The 24,026-nt window shown below is 35.8% G+C and overlaps 2 protein-coding genes across 3 annotated transcripts; one reads left to right on the forward strand and one right to left on the reverse strand.

Annotated features, from left to right (window-relative positions):
• Positions 1-4: 4 nt before the first annotated feature.
• LOC131783212 (thimet oligopeptidase-like) lies at positions 5-12,216 on the reverse strand. The gene is made up of 25 exons (XM_059099941.2): positions 12,061-12,216; positions 10,677-10,749; positions 10,071-10,137; positions 9,591-9,630; positions 9,255-9,330; positions 8,480-8,611; positions 8,151-8,188; positions 7,596-7,708; positions 7,143-7,197; positions 6,997-7,044; positions 6,661-6,777; positions 6,388-6,529; positions 5,761-5,780; positions 4,742-4,807; positions 4,515-4,619; positions 3,983-4,015; positions 3,781-3,855; positions 2,887-2,960; positions 2,615-2,718; positions 2,405-2,487; positions 2,211-2,255; positions 2,045-2,108; positions 1,124-1,191; positions 817-933; positions 5-544 (listed from the first exon to the last, which is right to left on the reverse strand). Exons 1-25 carry the CDS (start codon positions 12,214-12,216, stop codon positions 461-463), a joined length of 1,995 nt encoding a protein of 664 aa, XP_058955924.2. The 3' UTR covers positions 5-460.
• Positions 12,217-12,230: 14 nt separating this feature from the next.
• On the forward strand, positions 12,231-23,952 carry LOC131783213 (5'-AMP-activated protein kinase catalytic subunit alpha-2-like). Of its 2 annotated transcripts, none has more exons than XM_059099942.2 (16): positions 12,231-12,414; positions 13,469-13,610; positions 15,027-15,120; positions 15,652-15,734; positions 16,131-16,280; positions 16,525-16,594; positions 16,725-16,773; positions 17,248-17,353; positions 17,880-17,982; positions 18,436-18,550; positions 19,185-19,276; positions 20,008-20,068; positions 20,454-20,531; positions 21,151-21,221; positions 21,647-21,712; positions 21,883-23,952. In XM_059099942.2, exons 1-16 carry the CDS (start codon positions 12,246-12,248, stop codon positions 22,135-22,137), a joined length of 1,704 nt encoding a protein of 567 aa, XP_058955925.2. In that variant the 5' UTR covers positions 12,231-12,245; the 3' UTR covers positions 22,138-23,952. The 2 variants fall into 2 exon arrangements, with proteins under 2 accessions (XP_058955925.2, XP_066014863.1); XM_066158766.1 differs by having other exon boundaries at positions 19,188-19,276.
• Positions 23,953-24,026: the final 74 nt, after the last annotated feature.

Consider the following 24,026-nt stretch of genomic DNA (forward strand, 5'->3'; position numbering starts at 1 on the left):
AAAAAATAGTTTACTGCACGTACTTCACCTTAACTTACACCGTCATACGGTGTTACATTGAGATTTTCCCTATTCTTCACGCACATCAGCTTGAGATTTAAATGAAATTAGAATTTTCAGTTAGAAATTAAATTACGTGAAAGAACTAAGTTACAGAATTTAAGTAAACTACAACATTTGGTATCACACAATTTTAACACGAAATTATGTAACCTTATTCAATAACATACAATTTCATATTGAAAATTCAAATTAAACTAAGAGACACTGGCCTTAAAAGAGACAATTGTACACCGATCTTATGTAACGATAGCTTATGGTAGAGAAGATAAACACCCGTTTGATGGAGTGGGTAAGTTTCAAGTAGGAATGATGTCTTCTTTCTCACTGGCAACAAAGTCATGTGGTTTTAGTGCGAGTATTTTGAAAAACTGAATTCCAATAATAAGTTATACTGTTGCTATTTCTTGAGTCCTTTGCTCTCAAGGAAGGCTTCCTGGTTGGGTTCACGACCAAGAAAGTTTTTCAGCATGACAGAGGCGTCCTGAGAAAAAACACTTATTAGACACTTTCAATGCACACACACACACAAAAAACACTTTTTTAATAGAAGTCGAGAGGCTTAGGAAATCGAAAGGGGGGGAGTAACCCTGCGATGGACTGGGATCCCATCCAGGGAAAGTCTTGAGCAATCCCCTTGTCCCTTCATGCTACGAAAACTGAGATAACTTCCGACTGGATGGGTCACTTTTTAATTTTTTTATTTTTAAATTTTTCCCTTTTTCATATTTTCATTTTCCATTTACATGTACTTACAAGAGTTCCTCCAGGCTGAAGAATGAATTTCCTGTAATCGAGCCCAACAGAAGGATTCATGATTCCTTCCTTCTTAAACCTGGTGTAAAACATGTCCGATGAGAAAACTTCGCTCCACTGGAAGACAAAGAAAAGGCGTAAAAGTCAACCAAGGTTTAGATCCAGTTGAGAAATAACAAATGCATCGCCAACCAAAGTTTTTTCCGGAGACCAACCGAGTATCCCCGAAGAAAAACCTACTGATTAAGTAGGGCTCGTTACTACGAAGATCGTTTTCATATTCAAAATAATTAAGATGATCTCTCACCAGATATCCATAGTACTGTGCATCGTATCCTCCAGCTAAATGACCAAAAGAGGCTGGCATGTTGGTGTCTAAAGAAGAAAAGTAAAGCCACAGATTAACGTGTTTTAGTACTCCGCGACGTGACCGAATGGTCTGGAAACTGGACTCTGTTTTGCGAGGCTAGCAAAACTTTTAGCCATGCTGAAAACCAAAGCGCTTTCACGGATTGCACCAGCTACCTTCGCAAACACGCGAAATAAAATAATAATAATGATAATAATAATAATAATAATAATAATGATAATGATAACAAAAATAATAATAATAGTAGTAATACTAAATGTTATTGAGAAAAAAAATGTGCCTCTTTGGTAGGTTGAACGTTCTTTTTGCTCCATAACCCATACGATTTTAGAATGACAGATGATTGCCCTTGAAACCATTGACTCATTGAACCCCAAAAAATCCACTTGTCGATGTTTCTGGAATCTTGTAAGTACAAGACATTTAGAGGCCATTTCGATTAAGAATCGACAAACCAAACCCAAAGCAATCATATCGGCCGATTGGAACAAAAGAAAAAAAATCACAGGAAGCCTATGAGAACTTTTAAAGGCATAACAAACAAACAACTCGAAGCACGGGAGAACGCTGGTGATAAAGTCACGAAAGCTTCTTCTTTTGCATTTGATTGGTTAGGGGGTAGCGCGAGCTTTTCAGACCAATCACAGAAGTTTTAAAGGAAAAACAAACAATCTACCCGGAGCGCGGGAAAACGCGGGTGACCAAGTCACGAAAGCTTCTTCTTTTGCATCTGATTGGTTAAAGGGGTAGCGCGAGCTTTCCAGACCAATCGCAGAGTAAAGAAAAGAAAATGCATTTTGAAATTTTATTCTAAGTATTCTTTTATTTGAAATTGTGCTTTACGACCCTTGAACCCACCTGGTGAAGACGGTATACGGAGTATCTCGGATGAAAGCTTGGAGAAAATCTCCGCAGTGTTTGCCTGTGGGGATTGAACGAGACAGTTCACTGTTCAGGCTAAAATCAGATTATGTTTCTACAAATTTCCACAAAAATGTCAGGTTCATAAAGATAGAAATTGTACCTTAGCTTGAGTATGAATTGTTTGATCAAATGTTGCCAACAAAACCTGTTAATAAGAAAACAAGGATTTTTTACGTTAAAAACGATATTTCCAATATTTCTCAAGGTAAATTTCTAATTACAAAAGCTTCGCACTGGTACATCCAAAAGCCTTGAACAAAGACTGTAATAGCAATAAAAGTCATTATCACCTACTTGTCTTAAATTAAACACGCCTGTATTCGCATTGCGAGAGGCTATGAGTTTGTCCAGCATTTCGTCTGGAACTGAACTGGAATCTGCAACAGAAGATTTCGTTTCGAGGAAAACATTAAAAACCCAGAATGAGCAACAATCCTCTGAATACTTTAGTAGTTGACACATCCTGTTTTAGGTCGCGCTGTTTTTCACAGCCTTTTAACAAACCTTTGTAATGGGCTGACATACGATGAAGAGGTTTCTTTTCCCAGCACCAATTCTCCAACATCTGAGAAGGAGCTTCGACAAAGTCTCTTTCCACATTCGTACCACTACAGATTTGAGAGAGGACAACACACGGTAAGATTCCAGCTAAAGCCGGAAGCAACGCCCTATTAAGCCCCTCCAGGGATTTCATTAGTTTTAGGGCTTAAGAGGGAGGAGTGGGGCGCCACAATCTTTTATGAAAGAAAATATTAACTAAAAATCAAAAGATTTACCTGAAAATTGAAAAATCCGCTTTTGCGCATAGCTGATGCATCACGTGGCCAAACTCATGGAAAAATGTCTCCACCTTGAATTGAAGGAATGTCGCACAATAATTATATAAACCTAATAATTTGCCTGAGTAGACAAAAACAAAAGTGGTAAGAATAAAGCAGAGTGGTACAAGAATGGCAACGAATGTGGAAGATTAACGCAGATTTAAAATGACTACAAGATATTCTCTTGTTACTGTAAGAGAGGAAAAAAGTAAAGAGGCAATTATAAACTTGGAAGGAACTGCACAACGATGGCTGGGGATGGAGAAGATTTACAAGGATTTGTAAATGACTACAAAATATTAGTTTGACAAAGTAGAAAAAAAAACATCAAAAAAGCGTTAAGAAACCAAGAAGGAACAGAAATGGTGAAGGAAAGAGAAGATTGACACGGATTGTAAATGACTACAAAATATCGGTTCAGTAAGATAGAAAAGCACAAAAGAGGCGATAAGAAACCGAGAAGGACAAAGGGTAACAGAGGATGGAGAAGATTGATAACGATTGTAAATGACTACAAAAAAAAAATCAGTTTAGTAAGATATTATTATTATTATAAATATTAGTTTAGTAACATAGAAAAACCCAAAAGAGGCGATAACAAACCAAGAAGGAACAAAGCTAGAAAAAGATGGAGAAGATTTACAAGAAATAGTAAATGACTACAAAATACTGGTCTGGTAATTGAAAAACATAAGAGAGGCGATGATAACCCAAGAGGGAACAAAATTGGCGAGGGATGGAGAAGATTAACATGAATTCTAGACGGCTATTTATGAGCCCAAATGGAAGGTTACACGAAGCTCCTACGAAGCGTAAGGATTTCTTTTTTTTCGCAATTGTAAATCGTACCTCTTGATGCGTCAGTAGTGATGGTTGGTCGCCCGATGGTCTTGTAAAGTTGGCCACCATGGCTGCAACCGAAATCTGAAATAATATTGCCGGGTAGCAGTTGATGTGAAGAGTAACGTACAAAACCAACACCAAAAGAAGGTGTACTTGCAAGAATAATTAATAAATGTAAATGGTATACAAAAACAGAAGCGACCATTACCTGCCTACTGCCATCAGCCAGTAAACATCCGGGCTAAAAAAAAAAGGTAGTTATAATTCATTTCAGCATATGACCTTTTCCAAACGTGCATTAAGTAAAACGAAGTAAAACAGTAAATATGGCGTGATAGGAGGGGAGGAGTCAGAAAAAAAGAGGGAGGGTTGGGTCGGGTCGCATGAAAAACGCGTTCGTTATGCGACCCGACCCAACCCTTTTTTTTTTCCCACTCGGCTGCTCCTATTGGACCTCTACTCTATCAGACCTGAAATTGTTTCAGCAGCAGGATCCCATATCACTACTCAACTGGCTGAATTTTCAGTTTGCCGCGAAAAAAAGAATTCTGCGTTTTCTGAATCAAAGCTTAGACCCACCAATCAAAAATTTCTGGATCCGCCCCAGTTCCTCTATTTTGTGTTACAGAGGTTTAACAAACTCTAAATGTTAGGGTGCAATGCAACAGAATACCCCTCGCTAATTTGACCAATCACAGCACGCGTAATATTCTAGAGGTAAAATAAATGTGGTTATTCACCTGAAGTCCAAAGCAAGCTGCGTGACCAAACTTCCCTTCTCTTGGAAATAAGTCTAAGTAGAAATATCCTATAATTTCTGATGATGCTGCATCTTGGACACTGAACTGTTTGAACAAAATAAAGAGAAAATGTCAGGAGTTTTAACACTGAATCGCACGTAAAATAAAAATATTTGAGACGAAAAATATAATAATGTTGTTCTGACTATCAATGTGAAGATACATACCATCTGTATGTCCTTATTCCACACCTGTGGATCTTCAATTTCTTCAAAACGCAATCCTAGAAGTTCCTGTAAAGGCAGCATTGAAGAAAAATTCGTGATGAATATGTACAGGTAACGACATGATTTTGAGTGCAATTTGGTGTTAATAAATACAAGAAAATTTTTCAAAGACAACAAAATTGTACGAGCATGTAGGATGAGTGCAATTTGTAGTCTTAATATATTTATAAGTGCTTATTTACATCAAATTGCACTTGAAATCATGTTACTTGTTGATAAGTTGTATGAAATACGCATCACAGAAAATGAAAACGGACGAAATATTGGCAACGTGCGCTATTTGTAATTTGCACTCGTCTTACGTGAAGAATGCACTTGTTTTCAGCCAATCAGAGGCGTGTAATGTTTTTCATGTATATTATTATAAGTGATGTGCTACGAGGGCCACGACTTCTAAGCACTTGCTTTATAACATATATAGTGGGTGTCAAACAAGAAATCTTTTCCAAGTCTCAAGCTTTGGGTAGTATAAGTAATTTCAGGCCTCGCATGAAGCACAGAAATACAACCCAATTACAGTTCAAGATTGAAGTGGTTCACAAGAATCCCACCCTAAGAGGTTCAGGTCTTTCAGAGTTAAGTTCAAGCTTTTGATGTTACACAGCAATCCCACCTTACAGGCAAAAGCTTTTTGTGATACAGGAATCCTTGTCTACAGGATCAGGCCTTGAGTAACACATAAATATAACTACTGTTATACTATCTAAAGGCCAGAATGGTAAACTCATGACAACAGAATTATTCAGACCCCTTTCTCGTTAAACTGCGGAAGTTATTCAATTCTCAACATCTGCTGATATGACCAGCATATCAAGTGTTAATTTCAGTGGTTAAAATATACTTAGGTGTTCAAATGTGGATATACAAAAAAACATGAAAGAAGAAATAGGACAAAAAAACTGCATTTATACATGCACTACACCATAAATTTTGTTATTAAAAAGAAACTATGATCATACCTGATAAATTTCCAACAGACCTGAAAGACATAATAAGTAATGGTTATAGGACTGAGTGGAGTCCAGTTTGGTCTGTAATCATAAGAGTGATAACAAAACAGAATGACTGCCCAATGGAAGTCTGATTTGTATATCATGAGTATGGTTACAGATCGAATTGGATGACATAGTCATTACCAATTAATCATAAAAATTGCAATTTCAGGGAAAAGGAGAATAGCCAAGTTTTATTACAATTTTCATTTAGTTGATATAAACGACAACTTTGAATGTGATTGGCTTATTTAACTGTCTGACAACAAACTGTATGGTAACAACTTGGCAAGTGATTTAAAGGTATTAGAGGACTAATGAGAATACCCAAACTTATCAGGTAGAAGTTGTTATTTTGATCTAATACCAAATTCATGCAAGTTATTTACCAGGAATTGTGTAAAGGCTGGAGGGGAGAATTAACAATCAGATCTTAGGAGTTAAAGGATTAAACTCTTATCTACTGGATAACAAAGTATGCATTGAATAGCATTATCTGCCCCTTGAACAAAGGGACCCTGAGGTTTACAAGCATTGAGATGCACACCAAGTACATGCTGGTAAAACTGAATAGCTGAAAATTGGTTAACATACCCTTGGTAACTACATGAAGAGGGAAGTATTCCTTTAACTTGTTTTGGTCCACAGCGTAACTCTTTTCCTCTACCATGGTCATGTAGTATCGCATGTCCCAGTAGTTGATCTTTCCATCAAAATCATGCCCTAATTCTTTGCACTGCAATAGACAGTCAAAAAAAGGATAGAGAGGGAAAAGATAGGGTTAGGGTTATTTGAAAGAGGCAAATTTTAAACACCAAGGTACTGTAGTCATACATGTAGGTAAAAATAATGAAAGCAAAAACTTACCTCAGCCTCTTTCATATGAAGCATTTCAGCTAAATCAGCATCACCAAGGGGTCGTAACTTTTTTCCCAACTCTGATAGGAAACTAGAAACTGCTTCTGCTGTTTTAGCCATCCGCAACTAAAATGACACACAAAAAATATTTATTATAACAGTACAATAAATAATAAATCCATTCCCATCATCAATTTCTGTTTTCAGAACCCGATGGAGGACGGAAGTGGTTAATGGCCTATGCTCCAACCGGAGCTAAGGGCGAAACAAAATCATCAATTTGGAGTCTTTTGAAATATCAAGAAAAAAATCGCCGCAAAGTGCACAAGAATGAACTGCTTTTACCTCTGTGATGTGGCTTGCATGTGTTGGATAACCAAGAAGATCTGCCATCTTCAAAAAGAAATTTTTTTGTATTAATCACTTGTCTACAGAAATATCATATAATATCATCTGTGAATATTGAATAAAGATACTAAAATCTCTCAAACCCTTTGTCTCAGTTCTACGAGCTCTTCTAAAATTGGAGTGTTCTCTTTTATACATCTGCAACAATAATACAGTATCTCAGGGTGAATGAAGCTGTTAGCTCAGTCTAAACATCAATTACCCAAAGTAATTTTTGATAGTTCTAAAATAAATTTAATGATCAAGCCCCACATGGTCATAGTGTCATAATGTCAGTTGATTTAACCCTTTTAGCATCCAGGATCTGATTTTAAATTCTCCCTTCTAGCTAATATACATTTCTATGTAAATTTGAAAAAGAATTTGGTATTAGATCAAGATAACTTTTACTTGATAAGTTTGAGTATTCTCGGTACCTTTCTGCTGGTTAAAGAAAGGATATTATAGGGAATTAGGGGGTTAAATGACATTTAATACGTATGAGATAGACATATCTCCATATTTGCAAAGTCTCTGCAGTTAAATCCTGCACATACCTCCTGTTAAATGCATATTCTATTTTCTGCCTGGTGTGTGGATTGGATGCCTTCCTCATGATTGGAAAATAATGGGGGTACTTTAGAGTGACTTTGTGCAGGCCAGCATCTGTCTGAAAAATAAGATTTAAGTTAGTAAATCAAAAGATATCTATATTCGTGATAGCAGGGGTATCATTAAAAACTGGTCACTGGTGATCTGCAAGGGCTTGTGAAGCCTCTTGTGATCACAGCCACCTTAATTCCTTTGTTGGTCGCAATATGTGCACCACCTTGCTGATCAGTCTATACAACTGTATAATCAAACTTTTCCACAAAGTCATCCTTCAGTTGTCAGGAAGTAGGGGGTGCCTGAACTTTTACTTTAAATATAGGAGTGATGGTTAAGAATATTTGCAGTTTTTAAGTAAAGTATTTTACAATGGTACTATGCTTTGTTTTTACACTGAACCCAACATTTGGTTCCCATGGCAACTGCATTGATTAGAATTTGCACTATCGCACAAAAACACAAAGCTACTTTTAATAATATCAACATCTAAGTTACTGAGATACCTTTTCTAAGCTGTTTATAAAATCATCTGGCAAACCAACTGGAAAAAAGGAATAAAAAAGTCAGTACGGCCAAAAATAACTGGAAACCATGTGTCATGATTAAATCATAATCAAGGCTGACAAAAATAGGAAAAAATAATATTGGTTGAATCGAAATCACTGATAGGACAACCACTGAAAAATTGACGTGGCAAAGCAAAACCTGTTTTCAGGTTATTCTGAGCTTCTATAGCTTGTTTTAGTTCATCACTTCTGGGAGATAAAAAGTTCGCCAGGAAATGCACAAATAAATATAAAATGAATTGTTTAATTATACATTAAGTGCATACCTAATTCTGCTTTTGTAAATTCCAGTATTGTGTTTTCTTCATTGAGGTTCTTGTTAAAGTCAATGCATAGACCGCTCATCTTTGTCTTAATAGATTTGATTTCTGTTTGAACTTCGGCTGGTAAATGAAGACCTGTGTGAAAATACACAAAACATTGATATCAAGCAAATAAAATAATTGCACATTATATTTAGTATTACTTCAGAAGAAATAGTAGGAACAAAAGTGGTCAAGCCATTATGGTATGTTTCACAAATTGTCTTGATTATTATTCTTGCTTTTTTTTTTTCAACTTTGATGCTGTGATATTTGTTCTCAGCCTGTAGAAACATCTTGAGGGAGGTTTTGATTTTACTGTATTTCTCAACCCAAGTTATCACAAACATGGTCTGTATTGTGCCTTTCATTGTCAATTCAAATTAAGGGTTTTATTTAACCCTTTAACTCTCAGAGGTGATTATCATGGAACTTCTCCCTATAATACCCATACATTATCCTGCAAACAAGTATTGAGAAAATTTCAACTAATCAGGGAGAAGTTGTTAAAGCTGAGTGGGTCACTGAAACATCATCTGGTTTACTCCGCCCTGCAGCCAAAACATTGAAACAAATGCTGCAAAACTGTTCATCATTCCTCTGCTCAATTGAAAAACAGTATCATAAACCTCAAAAGTTTTAAACAGGAACAGCTTGAAGTGAGTTAAACAGCCGTACTATTAGCATGGGCAACGATATCATCATGATACATATAGCAAGATGACATGTTACAACATACCATCTCTTTTTCCAAGTTTTATTAACCTTTCCAAAACACGCCCAGCTTCAGGAGACAGTGGCTCCTTGTGTCTTTCCTGTGTAAAATAAATAATCACCAGATGTTCACAATCAGCACTGTGAGTAAAAAGGAAGCATGAAGATGTACAAGATGCAGAAGCCAACATTGGCAAAACCTGTTTTCATGTAATTGTTGCAATTTTCACAATTGCTTCAAAATTAGGAAATTTGTAGTTGCTACGAGTGTTTTGTAGTTCAACCCTGCCGACAATTGGTATCATCAGATGTCAACATTGTGTCTTATCTAGAATCATCAAATTCATCAATTTTTAATTACCTGTAAAGCTACAAGATTGTCAAAGACATCCTTTCGCATGCTGTGAAGAATGAAAAAAAGAAAAAAAAAAATGCACAAGGATTAAATTCAAATGGACCACATGTTTGGATCATTTTTTTTTCCATTCATAAATAAACTCATTTCTGAGATACATACACCTAAAACAACTTTGTTTAAGAAAAATCTCCTACAAAATTTGTAGCCAAAAAGAACTTGTCATGAGAATTAAAAAGCAAGTCTACACTTTACACTTTTGTTCTACTTTTAATATTGAATTTAGCAAATTTCAGGTGAAATTAATTGGAGGGCTCAGAGCAAGAACGATCCCTTGATTTTTCGGCCATTTTTGAAAGTGTCCACATGCCAAAATTCAACTACTTCTGAACACTTTCAAAAATGGCCAAAAAATCAAGGGATCGTTCTTGCTCTGAGCCCTCCAATTTAAACGATTCTTATTGTAGAAGCAAGAGCCTGAAATACCTGACTTCCACTTCAAATTCAGAAAGTTTTCTGTCAGCCTCAGTACTGGCCGCTCTGATCTCTTTATCTGTATGTATTTGATAAAAAAAGTGAAATCAATTTGTTGAAAACCAAACATTTAGAACCCTGCTGCTGTAAATAATAGAATGGGAGGATTTATTTAAATTAAAGACTTTATTTAATATATAGCATTATTTCTATTGCTATCAAATAGTGCTTTACAATGACTGAAATATTGGCATAAAGTGCTTGAAAATCCCAACTGGCAGGATGCAGACCAGTTGGTTATTTACACATCACAGCTGAGGAATTGAACTGGGGGCAACTGAGAACAAATACAGTGAATAGCAGGGTGGAGGACTTGAACCCAGGATCATCAGATTACAAGTCTAGTTTATATCATTCATTAGTGTCTTCTGAATTTATGGTTCAGAGCCACCTTAACTTCTTATGAAATGTTTTGATACCATTGCTTGTGAAACAAATGAAAATGTTTGAAAGCAGCTATCAATCAAAGAATTTGGTATCTACAAATAAAAACACCATGTCGAACCACCTCAGGAAAGAGGTATTGGACTTAAACATTCTGATCAGGGTTCCAGTTACCTGTGGAAACATGCTGGGGAAAGTCCAAGTTTGATTTTGCTGTATGATATTCAGCATTGCCATCAGACAAGGCCTAGGGAAATATAGAAGCACAAAAATATATCATTCAGGGCTAGACACAATTTTTTTCCTACTTTGCTGTTGAATTAAAGAATAAACCCCATATCACCTTTACCATCTAAAAATCAATTCCTAACATTGAATTAAAAGGGGTATTAAGTTTCTAAAGAAACTGTAGTGCTGCATTGGTGGGGGAGTTAATTTTGGTTCTATCAACTGAATTGATAACTATTTACAGTGGCCAATTTACATTACCAACTCAGTTGATAAAACCACAATTATCTTCTTAAATCAATTCTTCACATTGTCTACTATACCACCATCTACTGTGAAAATTTTTTTTCTCCAACAATTTTTTATCATCAAATCAAGCAATATCCCCTGGTTGATAAATTATTATATTTCTTCTCACCACCTTTCCATGCAAGAATGTATCAATATTGTTGGGAGAAATTCATTGTTGGTCATCAACCCTGGGAGTGAAAGGGTTACCTATGCAGCTTGTTCTAAATGAGATAATATATTTTTATTTTTAATTCCTTATGCAAATTTATTTAAGCTAGATCAGATCCTTCACGCATCAGTGATCTGTTAATGCTTCAAGTAATGGATGCCTCAGGGCTAAGAGGGAGATTATAGTGCCTGATTGTAATAATGCACCCTTACGAAAGAAAATGCACGTGGAGGTAAAAATCAACCCCTTGTCCAATTTTTTAATTTATAACGATTTCGTGATTGAAACTCGTTCCGTAAATTTTAGATGCACGCACTCCACGTGCAGTTATACCTATTTGGCATGTAATTTAGGCGATGTTCACACTTTCTTGCGAAATCCTAAAAATATTACAAATAACTAGTGAATTTAAAGCCATCTGGTTTAGTCAAAAATAGAAAACCTTTGCATGTAATCGCATTTTTAAGCAATTAGGTCGACTTTTTTAATACGTGTAGTTTCATTTTTTTTTTAATTTGAAATAATATTTTTTGGAGTTAGGACTTAGAAATTCGATATTTCCGTCTTTAACCAAGTCTAGTCTAGTTAGTGAGATTTATTTTTCCACAGTCTGATCGGAGCACTGAAGCGTTGTGGTAAACATTAGTGTAGCAGCAGAAAAATCAAGTCAATAATTTTTACAGGGCACGTGGTAATTATTATCCGTCAAAACTCTCCTTTATTGTGAAATTCTAACAAAAGGTTCACTTGATCGTGCACATCTCAACGGAAAGAACATCACTGACGATCGCGGACAACACACGTGAAACACTCGTGCAGGAATTGTCAAGAGGGCCGGATCAGGAAGAAACGATCAAAAAGTTCACTTGCCTTCAAACAGTTTTCATATGTCACATCGTCCGGGTTTAACGCACCAACAGCATCGTAAACCTTCTTCGATTTCTCGATCAGCTCATCAGTTCGTTTCAGGATCTCTTCTGAGGATAAATTCCACTGGAGATTCACTCCTTTAACAGTGATCGCCATAATTTTTATGGTCTCCAAGGTAGACCACAATGCCTCGGTTTCTTGTTGGACGCCGAAGGAAAGCGGTGGACCACGTGATTCCGTACCCAAACATGGCGGCGAAAGAACGTAGAGATCAAACTATTAACGCGAAATTATGTATCGGAAATTATTTGCTTGGAACAACTTTAGGTGTTGGAACGTTTGGGAAAGTGAAACGTAAGTGCTGATAACGGTTTTTTCAGAATTTTGTGGCTTTTAAGGTGAAATGGAGGCAGTTCGTGCCGCCATCCACGTTTACAATCATTTGCATTCACCGATTGTCACACGCGGAGGATTTTACAACCGTTGACACGATTTCATAAATGCGTCAAAAACCGCACCATTTGCAGCTAGCCTTGAAGACGGTTATTGAATCATAACTAAGCCAGTTATGAAGAAGCATGAAAGTAAAAAGTAAAAAATGAAATTGAAGGCTACCGCAGATCTTTTGAACATTTTCCTCTTGTTGATATTGTTTACGATTTGTGTATAAGTAATTTGTATTGGACTGATTTCCAAATCCCTGAATTTAATCATGAGAATTCTTCCCCAATTCTTGTAACCATACCTGTCTAAAATTTCACATATTTATTAGATTAAGATTTGTTATGCTTCCAAATAACATTGAAATATTTTAGGGCAATTTTTGTACCGAGAAGATCCAAAGTTTATGGACTTTGCCCGGGCAATCCACTCATCTGGCTACGACTAAATTCGGAAGTTGTTTTTGTAGACGAATTAATGACTCAGCTAATTCACACTTAATTTTGATATCGCTTATAATCTCTTTAAGCCCCATTTGTTGGTTCTGATCAATTCAAAGAGATGTACATGAATGAAACAATAAATTATATTTACGATTAGAATTGGAGATGGTAAATTTTGATCTTTGTAGGGAAATAAATATAGATGCTTTAGAAAAATCTTGAGTTTCTGTGAGGAATAGCTTTTATGTTTTGATTATCTAAACTCTAGAAAACTGTTTCTTTCAAATTTCTTCTTATTCTCTTGCATAGGTATGCATAATTTACAAAAGATAAGCTGGTAATTTCTTTGAGAAATGAAATGAGTTTACAAACCATACAAGTGTAAAAGGACTTTTGAACTCTGATGCTCTCTCATTGGACTACAGATTACATTGTAATGAGATTGGCCATCATCGGATTTCCAATCCCCATTCTACAGCAGAATTTAATTATTTTAATAGATATTATATGTACTTAAATTTTAGTGGCAGTTCATCAGCTGACAGGCCACAAAGTAGCTGTGAAAATCCTGAACAGACAGAAGATCAAGAATCTTGATGTGGTTGGCAAAATAAGAAGGGAGATTCAAAACTTAAAACTCTTTAGACATCCTCATATCATTAAACTGTAAGTCAATTTTAGTATTGATAAAATAGTGATAGAAGGACAAAGGAAACAATTTTGAAAAACAAAACAAAATACACAACAAGATTTCTTTAAAGGAGAATTCAACAGAAGTGTTTTTCCCTTGGCTTATGGTCTGGTGTACTTGTCTGGTCAGTATCCACTCAAGTCGCTGACAGTTCAACTCACCAATGCCAACTCACCAACATATAAAATCGAGTGGAGACATCAGCAAATAAAGCTAGGTAAACATTGCCAACAACTATAAAATCTTCAGACATGAACAAGTTATTGTGTGACAACAACACTGTAAAGACTCATCATGTCAATTGGTCAGATTTTTGAAGAAAAGTTGGCTTTCTAGACAAGATCTTAAGTAAAAAACAATTCTTTTTTAGTCATTCGCGATGTTCACCTTGCTTTCTTCGCCTTGAGATCCTTATCAACTTTGTTGGAAAAAAAAGAATTGATTTTTACTAAAGATCTTGTTTAGAAAGCCAAGTTTTTTTTTAAAAGTCTGACCGATTGATGAGTCTTTACAGTGTTGTTGTCACACAATAATCCATTTGTATCTAAAGCTTTTTTGGTCATTGGCGATGTTTGCCTTGCTTTAATTGCCTTGAGATCCTTATAAGCTTTGTTGGAAATAAAATGAATTGGTTTTTACTCAAGATCTTGTCTAGAAAGCCAAGTTTTCTGAAAAAAATCTGACTGATTGACACGATGAGTCTTAACAGTGTTGTTGTCACACAATAACTTGTTCACGTCTGAAGCTTTAATAGTCATTGGCAATGTTTACCTTGCTTTGTTCACTGTGAGATCCTTATAAACTTTGTTAGAAGAAAAAAATTGTTTTTTTGCTAAAGATCTTTTACTTTTCCCTAATATGTTGTATTGGATTGAAGACTAACTTGCTGATGTCTGTACTCAAGTTTATATGTTGGCAAGTTGGCATTGACAAGTTGAACTGTCAGTGACTTGACCATAATTTGTCTGGTCAGCAGACATTCTTATGTGGAATGGCAAAAGTGTGCTATAGCTGGATGTTTGACTCACTAAATAGATTTATTAATAGCACTTTTTCCAGCAGTCTGAGAAGTTTTTCAGCAGTAAGTTTCAAGCTTTTCGCCATGCATTCCATTCTCTAGTTTCCTTATGTTCATCCTATCTCTGTTGATTGTTGGCCACTGAATAAGGGCTCATGGCTGAAGCATTCATGAGAGAAATGTTCTTGTTTAAAAATTTTCAAACTAGTTTGATTTCTGCTCATGATAATAATGATTTCAAGACAAAGAAGGAAATATCTGGCAGTGACTAGTTTCCAAAACCAAAACCAGAAAATTGTTTGAAGCATTTTTTATAATTATAACATAGCCACTAAGGGTTTTTTGTAACTTAATAATATAATTTTTTCTCTAGATATCAAGTTATCAGTACTCCATCTGATATATTTATGGTAATGGAATATGTGTCTGGAGGAGAACTGTTTGACTACATCCTTAAACATGGAAAGGTAGTTTACTGTTTATAGATTTGTCTATACATCTGTCAAAAACTGAACTGCACAGCTAAAAATGTTACAGTGTATTTCTGTCTACAGGATCTGGGTCAGGATCTGGAAACCTCACCAGCACACCCCATATTGAAATTACCCAAAGTACCTCTTCCCCTTTCTTTCCTTGAGACTGGCTGTACTTGTTTTAATTACCTCTTTGACCCTAAAGAGTTACTAGCATCTTCTTTCTCCTTATAATTTCATCCCTGAATCAGAAATAAAAGGCATGAAAATCACTAACTAATGAAGCTCTAATTGCTAATTAAATTCTCCCTGTTAGCGCCCTAAGAAATGTGTAAAGAGCAATTTGGAGAATATGTGCACCGATGTCTGGGTGTGAAGGGTTGATTGTTCTGGCATATTACAGTGCACAATAGCCTCGACAGTGGGTAAAACCCAGACTTCCATTATTTTCATATCATCTTAATTCCAGATTTTTGTATAATGCACTTGACTCATCTTTGATTTTTGTTTGTTTGTTAATTTTAGCTTCAAGAAAAGGAGGCTCGCAGATTTTTCCAACAAATTATCTCAGGAGTGGATTACTGCCATAGACACATGGTAGTCCATAGGTAGAGTAATTTTTTTTATATATAGGTAGTGTGCATGTAGGTTTGAGAATATTGCCATACCTCTTCTAATTTATTATTATTTATCTTTATTACATGTACTTGCTTATAAACCAGGTGCTGTTATTTTTAAAAATCATGTCAGAAACTGAGCTTCAAAAGTTCCTTGATTTGGTGATTGTAAAATACCACTGGAATGCATTTTGCAAAAAGTGGAAAATTCGTCTGCTTTTCTACTAAAAACAAATTTCCTGAACACCCTTTATAAAATTCTTGCCTCAACCATCTTAATCAATGAAACTTTTTTAAAAAGTGTTTGAGAATCAAGAATGAAGGAATTGTCTTTTTTCCCAAAGAATACTTTACATTAGTAATAGTCTTTTTTGTGATATAATCAAGGGACCTTAAACCTGAGAATCTCCTTCTGGATGCCCAAGCAAATGTAAAAATAGCAGACTTTGGATTATCCAACATGATGACGGATGGTGAATTCCTGCGAACAAGTTGTGGATCACCAAATTATGCAGCCCCTGAAGTTATATCTGGAAAGTAAGTTTGCATGCTGCAAGACTTTTTTGTGAAAAAATTAAATCAAAGTAGATCAAATCATATTCTTTTTGCAGTGTGAAATTATTGGGGGAAATTACGTAGTGTTTGTTCTTGGTTAAAAGGGTTGGTAATTTACTCAGGCCTAAAAGGGTACCCTCATTTTAAAATCTGGATTTGTGGAAAAGTACTCTGTAGTGGATTTATGCAAAGTTAGTGCCTGAAATTTGTTCATTTAAATTTTTAGACTTTATGCAGGTCCAGAGGTGGATATATGGAGCTGTGGGGTGATTCTTTATGCCCTTTTATGTGGAAGTGTAAGTATTAATCATTTATTCCAAGGTTTTTGTTTATGTACATTTTTGATATTACTGTGCACAACTATGATCGTTTTATAGAAGTTACAATTTTTTCTTTGCGTAATATCAAGTCTGATACGTTTTTCAGCTTCCCTTTGATGATGAACATATACCAACCTTATTCAAGAAAATAAAAGGTTTGTTAACTTTAACCCTTTAACTCCCAGATCAAATTTGTAATTCTCCTTACTGTCAACCACACGATTCTTATAATGTTAGTTCAGAGAATTTAGTATTGGATCAGCTAACTATCCCCAAATTGATATTTTTCTTTATTCTCATCACTTATCTAGTTGATATTGTATAAATATTGTGATGAGAAATTCTGTCTTGGTCATTCATGGGAGTTAAAGGGTTAAAATAAATGTTAGTTGTAGTTTCCAGTTGGCAACAGTCTTTATTCAAATGTACATTTGTTCCTCCTGTATTTTTACCATAGTGTGAAGTGAGACACTCTCAGGGTGAATTTTCTTCTCCAAGAAAATAAAGCAATGACCCAGCCAGAACCCAAATCCAAACTCTTTGCTTTAAAAGTTGGCTTGTAAGCAGACATTGACTTAAAACTGTATTAAGTGCTCTAACCATTTCCTACATGTATTTTCCCTTTGTAGGAGGTGTATTTTATATACCATCACATCTGTCATCAGAGACAAGCAGTCTGGTATCATCAATGTTACGCGTTGATCCCATGAAGAGAGCAACAATGCAGCAAATAAAGTAAGTGTACTGTTAACCTTTAAACTCCCAAGATCTGATTGTTAATTCTCCCCTCCAGCTGCTACATATTTCCTTGTAAATTGATTACAAGAATTTGGTGTTCAATCAAGGTGATATCTTGTACCTGATGAGTTTGAGTATTCTCGCTACCTGTTTGCTGGATAGTGTATGGATATTATAAGGAGAAGTTACTTGTTAATCACTTCTGGGAGTTAAAGGGTTAAGGGAGTAGGCATAACGCAGCGGCGAGAGTGTTTGCCTCCCACCACTGTGGCCCAGGTTCAATTCCCAGACTTGGTGTCACTTGTGGGTTGAGTTTGTTGGTGGTTCTTGACCTCGCTCTGAGGGGTTTTCTCCAGGTCCTTCCATCTTCCTTCTTCCACAAAACAGCATTCTAAATTCCAAGCTGAAATTCCAACCTAAATTTTGAACTAAAAACAGTGGATGACAGTGCCCATATGAAACATTATTTGCCATGAAAATTTCAATTTTGTGATTCCTACCCATGTGTTTTGTTCATTTTTAGGAATCATGACTGGTTCAAGAAGGATCTACCAGTTTATCTCTTCCCATCATCTTGCTTAGAAAGTGATATGGTAGACCAGGAGTGCTTAGTATTAGTGTGTGAGGTCAGTAACTTTCCATGGAATATTTCCTTTCAAAAAAATTAAAAGAATTCTTTCACTAATTTACACCCGGCATAGCAATGCCATTTGATTAGAGGTGTAAACCTTGCTTAAGAACACAACACAGTGACAAGCTAACCTACATGAATAGAAATAGAACTATAATATTCTCTTATTTATTTGATCACAGTAATGTGTACATTGTATCCACTCAATGGATCTCTTTCTTGCACATAGCATAGTATGTTTTTTTGAAAACTTAACTTGATGGAAAGGATTATCTGCTCTTTGAACAACTGGATCCCAATGTACAAATTGATGCTCTATTCAAATCATTTCATTTCAGAGACTTTTGAACTTCATGTTAAATTGAACACTACAGAAGTGAAATGTTGAGTTCTTTGGTTCAGTGACAAAATTTAGGGAAATAATTATTTTCTTGAATTGTTTTTGCAGAAACTAAACTGCAGTGAAAGTGATGTGCGATGGGCAATAAAAAATGGAGATCCTCATGACCAACTGAAGATTGCTTATCATCTGATACTTGACAACAAGAGAATGAAAATGTTGGGTAAGTGAACACAACAGAAATTTTGATGGTTTGGTGACATTTGAAGGAAGATTTATTCATAAACCTACTGGTAAGCTAGGTTTTGTATGTCACTCTTCAGGATGGCTGTATTTTGAGGAACTATTTGATGTACATGAAACAGTTGTTTTAGGAAAAATATCAAGCTTGTGCCATGGCAGTTTGTCATTAAAAGGAAAATTAGGTTGCAACCCTGTGATGGTGGTGCTTTTTGAGAGGTCACTATCACAATTAGATAGCAATCGCGGAATTTTGATACATATAATTGCCATTTTACAAGGATCTCAGCTTTCTGGGAGGTTGGTGCATGTAACTTTTTCTTGGGATAATTAAGGTCAGATTGAGGTACTGACTTGGAATTCTGGAGGGAATCACGGACTCTATGTTTTGAAAAATCTTACGAGGACTCCCTTTATAACTCTGTTATCATATTTTATCCTCAAAACAGTGCAGTTTTATGTCTAGGTAATCATCTGAAGTACATGTTATTTTTAACTCATTGTATGCCTTATTTTTGCATGGTACTTGTCTAATCTTTTTTGGAGATAGTGGAAAGAAGGCTATGACTTGTTATGAAATAACAAAGTCATTGATTGACTTTTGATTGTCTTTGCAGCAGCTCAGGGCGAGAGCAATGTGAAGGACTTCTACTCTTCTGTTTCACCTCCTATCTCCTCCTTTCTTATTAAAGAACCAGCATCACCTGTGGTAAGTTTTGTAGCAATGTTGTGATGTATGTTGCCCAGATCTTCAAAGAGGGAGGGGATCTTATCCCAGGGGACAATTTTTGCAGAGAGCTTTGTTGACGCATACATAGTTGTAGACCACGACAGGTTAATCCAGGTCAGCTCATGATTGTGTACAACTTTCAAATTACAGATGTTTCTACCATTTTGTGTCATGTTGAATTGATCTACGTCCATGCTAAAAATGAATGAAGAAAAGTTAAATTATCAGTACATTGGGGTAAAAAGAAATTGTAAAACTCATACATGGTAGAAAAAACTGTGACAAACAAACACAGCAATCACAGTCTCCGAAACAAAACCATTTTTAACACAAAAACCACATGCTATCAAGCCATGTGACCCAATAAATATCACTTTGTTCATTCAGCCACTAGTCAGCCCCAACAGGAGAGAATGGAATGTCTTGGAAATCTTTCCATGTTTGTGTTTTATTTCTTGTCAAATCTACAGTCTGGAACAATCCTTTTGGTAAAATTCATAGCAGTCTCTGCTTAGATTTTAGAATTCACAAATTGAGTTATGATATGTTCAGTCCCCTTGCAAGTTAAGAAATTAATAGAGGGCAAACTTCTGAGGCATAAAATTGTTCTCTGAACATTACACGGGCTGTAGGAGGGGCAGTCATGAGTTATAAAATTTTCCAATCCTTGTGCACTAGAAGGCTCAGCTCTTACATGTTCCCTTTTTCAGCAAAAGGCCGTGTCTTCAAATGAAAGTTTTCCAAATACAGCCATGACTAAAGCAAGATCCAGTAAGTCTAGACTTTTTTGTGGCTCTTACATTGCATTCAATTAGAAAGAACTCTAATGGCTTACAAGCTTTTGCTGTTGTTTTCTGTAATATTTTGTATTGTTTTTTATAAACTGTTTTTCTTACTGAAGAGAACCTTACATGTCTCTTCATCACTAACTGCTTCTGATAATAAACAAGGAGTCAAGAAATTTTTTTGATCCCAAATTTCGTTAACAGTAGTCTGCATTGATTGCAGGTCTTTAAGCTGATTGCAGAATACTGTTATCTTGAATCAGTGCCAGAGTGACTGTATTTCTGTAACTGTTCATCTTTTCCATTTACTTGTACATGTATAATTATTTTGGAACAATCTTAAGCTTACTACTTTCCTACTTTCTTTTCAGATTCTAACCCAACAACACCCTCCAAAAAAATCCCATACCTGAGGCTAGCACTTGGAAAGCGACCTAAATGGCATTTGGGTAGGTTTATACTTGAAGGATGAGCACCCTGGTACACCTGTGGTTCCTTGTTGACACAGGGACCTAATAAACCTTCTCTCTGTCTAAATTGCAACTTTAAATACTACCAGAGATATCTTTACAGGGTCATTTACAGGACTGTACTTAAAACTGATCAATCAAATACAAGAAAAAATCTGAATTTTTGTCATCTTTCTTTTGTCTCTCAGTTATTGAAACATTTCAATTTAATTGCAATCATTGTTTTCTACTTCGAGAGGGACGGACCTAAAAATTTATCTTCGTGACGGCTATAAGGATGCTTTGAACACTTGAACTGTGCAGTTTATCACGACGTTCGTAGGCAAGCCTTGTTCTGTGTCTCTGAGCACATTATCCTTTTAGATTATTCTCCTATAAAGTCCTGCTTTTGTAGCTTGTCTCGAGGAAAAGCCAACTATACAATCATGTAATTGCGATTTTCCAACTGTGATTTCGTTGAGAGTTAGAAAAACGATTTTGCAGTCCACTGAACATATGAAAAGGTTTAGGAATACCACGCAACTCTCTAATTATGTTTAAAAATGCTTTGAAGGAGAAGAATTAGGAATTTAAATAACTGTTTTTTCTCCACGTGCAGGCATTCGATCACAGAGCAAGCCAAATGATATTATGGGTGAAGTTTACCGCGCAATGATGTCTTTAGGTTATGTAAGTATTATATTCACTCCGCAGGTGTTGCCAATCAGTTCACAAAAATATGTTGAACTTCCTCGATTTTGCAAGTAGAAATAATTTGTCTTCAAGGTGAAGGGAAACTGACATCTGTCGGGAGGAATTCTATGACACATTGCCTTTGCTTAAAACTCGGCCTTGAAGGAATAAGACTCCTTACTGAGCAGTACTTACGATTCATTGCTTTTCGGAGTGATAATTGCTTTTTATTTTGAATAAATAATTTAAGCGCCTCTTTGCACAGCGAAGGCTTGTGTGGTATGAATTGCAATGCTTCCCTGCCTTAGGAAAAGTGCACAGAGGCATATTGAAATGTCTCTGTTGAGAAGATAAACTGAATTTTTGTTGTTGTTTTTTTCTATTTCATGGATAACGTCTTGTCTCTGTTGCTGTCCTCTTAGGAATGGAAAATCATAAACCCCTTTAATTTGAGAGTGCTTAGAAGAAACAGGATAACTGGAAAATTTGTAAGTAACTACAATTTCACTTGAACTTCTTAGAGTTAGTTTGCTGTGACTTGTTTGATTTCTTTGGTATTAACATTTTTGTTTTTCCTTTGGAAAAAAATTACCAAATCAATTTAGCATACAGGATATAAACCACTTAAGAGTTTGATATCCATTTTCTCTTAATCTAGACCAAGATCGCCGTTCAGTTGTACCAGGTCGATCATAAAAGTTACCTCCTGGACTTCAAAAGCCTTCCCACCCCGGAAATCCCTCCAGAACACACGGAAGGAACTCTATCGGGAAAGTCATCCAGAAAATCGTCTGCAAACTCGTCGTTCAACAGTCTGAAAGACTCTGATAGTTTCACGAGCCCCACTGGCTCACATCACACGATGGAATTCATGGAAATGTGTGCAAGTCTCATCATCGCTTTGGCCTGCTAACGAAGTTACAAATTGTTGAAAGGTGGAGCATTGTGGGTAAAGTGATGAGGTGATCGCAAAGTTTCGGAACTTCGATCGAATAAGAAGACTTTCTTGAATTCGGAGGCTTCATTTCTCGTCTCCGGCTCGACTTCCAAGTGCGTTAAGTTTGTAGGACTTTGTGTTTGTCGCATGGGCCAGCCCAAGTCCAGTACAGTTCTGACTGGCTTGTTTTCCCGTGCGAAAAGTGGAATGTCAATCAATCAAAAGTGGCAGATCTGACCAACTTCGTGATCAGATCTGACACTTTCGTGCTTAGTCTTGACGTGAAAAGAAGGTACCATACAAATGAAAATCGCCCTAAATGCATACAGGTTTTCATTGACACAAGATTAAATTGGAAAAAGACGTTAAGAAATATTAGTTCTCGGTTGGAATATTTATAAGGACCTTTACCTTGTTGAGACATATGAACTGTATTGATAAATGTTCAGTATTGGGTATTTTTTTAAAAAATAGATAAAAAAAGAAAAAGAGGGACATTATTGGCGGTGTACTGGCTACTACCAAGACAAATAACAGAATGCTACTTACTTGCTTGAAAACTTCTACATGGATCAAACGTTATTGTTTATCCATTCTGATAGCGAAGACTTTGGTTTGAACTCTCTTTGGGAAGGTGCATTGTGCTCCTTTGGTATAAATGTTTTTTCGCTTGTTCAAAATGATTGGACATAAGGCAATGAAAATAAAATTCATTGGCCTTGGGGCACTAACCTAACAGAAGCTTTGGTAGAGTAGTGAGATGGTCGAAGTAAATCTTCAAATTACATTGATATTTCTGAATTCCACATCATGTCATCGTCGTTATTTGTAACATTTATTGCCAGCAGTGAAAATATCATTATTTCAGTTTCTTTTTTAAAAAAGAAAAAAAATTTGTTAACAGGAGTTTTGGGAAAAAAATGAAGGAAAAAAGTAAGGAAACATGACTTTTATTTTCGTTGTGAACATTTAGTGCTTTTTGCTCTTATTGTATATACATATAGTTGTTATCAATTCATAACCGTGCGAGATTTAATGTATGAGAGATTCCAACTTACTGACCAAAATTTAAAAAAAAAAGTTTCATTAACTAGTTGAGATGTCCTTGCAGTTAGTGGACTGATGATGTGGGATAATATTTACTTTGTAACCGAGGTAACAGTGACAGGCGAACATATATGGGAAATCCTATTAACTGGTTGACAAAGTTTACGAGTCAAAAATTAGCAGTCGGAGCAAGTTGCAATTGAGTGTCATTTAATATTCGTTGCCCCTTGATTGATGCAGAAAACCATTGGTACTTTCTCAGCCAATGAACCTTGTGCTTTCTTGGGCTTAAACAAGTTTGCACGGGTTTACTTTGGGTTCTCAGTGTCTCATTGTGGTATATTTTTTTCGGTGTCGTAATTGGCATTTTGTTTACTTTGGTTTTAATTTATCGACGCTCAGTTGAAATTCGCTCATGTATGGCTTCTTATAATTGAGACAAAAAACTGGGTCATTTCATTTTGTAAACACATGTTTCGGTGATTACTGAGTATTGGTAATCAAATTTGCAAGTGGCGTTGTCGTAAATTATTTCGTAATTTGTCCTACTTAGTAAGGGCTGGTCCAAGCTTACTGAGGTAGAGGTAGAGAAATATTATAAAGCGTTTTAATGTTATTTAAGATATGTAAGTTTTGAATCGTCTCGATACCTTGGGCCGAGGCGAGTTAATTTGTTTCGCGAGGTGAATTACCCGGAAATATTATTTGAAGAGAGACGGGTTTGAATAAAACTGTAATAGATAATTTGTGTCTAGCGGGCTATTCATTTGCTGAAGTGTTGATGCCATCGTTGTTACAAAGGATGACTGGATGTAATA

The sequence above is a fragment of the Pocillopora verrucosa genome, chromosome 12, assembly GCF_036669915.1.
Source record: "Pocillopora verrucosa isolate sample1 chromosome 12, ASM3666991v2, whole genome shotgun sequence".
In the NCBI taxonomy this organism is placed as follows: Eukaryota; Metazoa; Cnidaria; class Anthozoa; order Scleractinia; family Pocilloporidae; genus Pocillopora; species Pocillopora verrucosa.

Excerpts from the sequence above, each read along its gene's own strand:
- LOC131783212 (XM_059099941.2), bottom strand. The coding sequence starts at position 12,216 with ATGGCGATCACTGTTAAAGGAGTGAATCTCCAGTGGAATTTATCCTCA. Across the intron at positions 9,631-10,070 it reads GAATTTGAAGTGGAAGTCAG|CATGCGAAAGGATGTCTTTG; the intron begins GTATTTCAGGCT and ends CATTCTTCACAG. Across the intron at positions 2,719-2,886 it reads GCGGATTTTTCAATTTTCAG|TGGTACGAATGTGGAAAGAG; the intron begins GTAAATCTTTTG and ends TCAAATCTGTAG.
- LOC131783213 (XM_059099942.2), top strand. The coding sequence starts at position 12,246 with ATGCCTCGGTTTCTTGTTGGACGCCGAAGGAAAGCGGTGGACCACGTG. Across the intron at positions 16,774-17,247 it reads CTTATTCAAGAAAATAAAAG|GAGGTGTATTTTATATACCA; the intron begins GTTTGTTAACTT and ends TTCCCTTTGTAG. Across the intron at positions 20,532-21,150 it reads GCGACCTAAATGGCATTTGG|GCATTCGATCACAGAGCAAG; the intron begins GTAGGTTTATAC and ends CTCCACGTGCAG.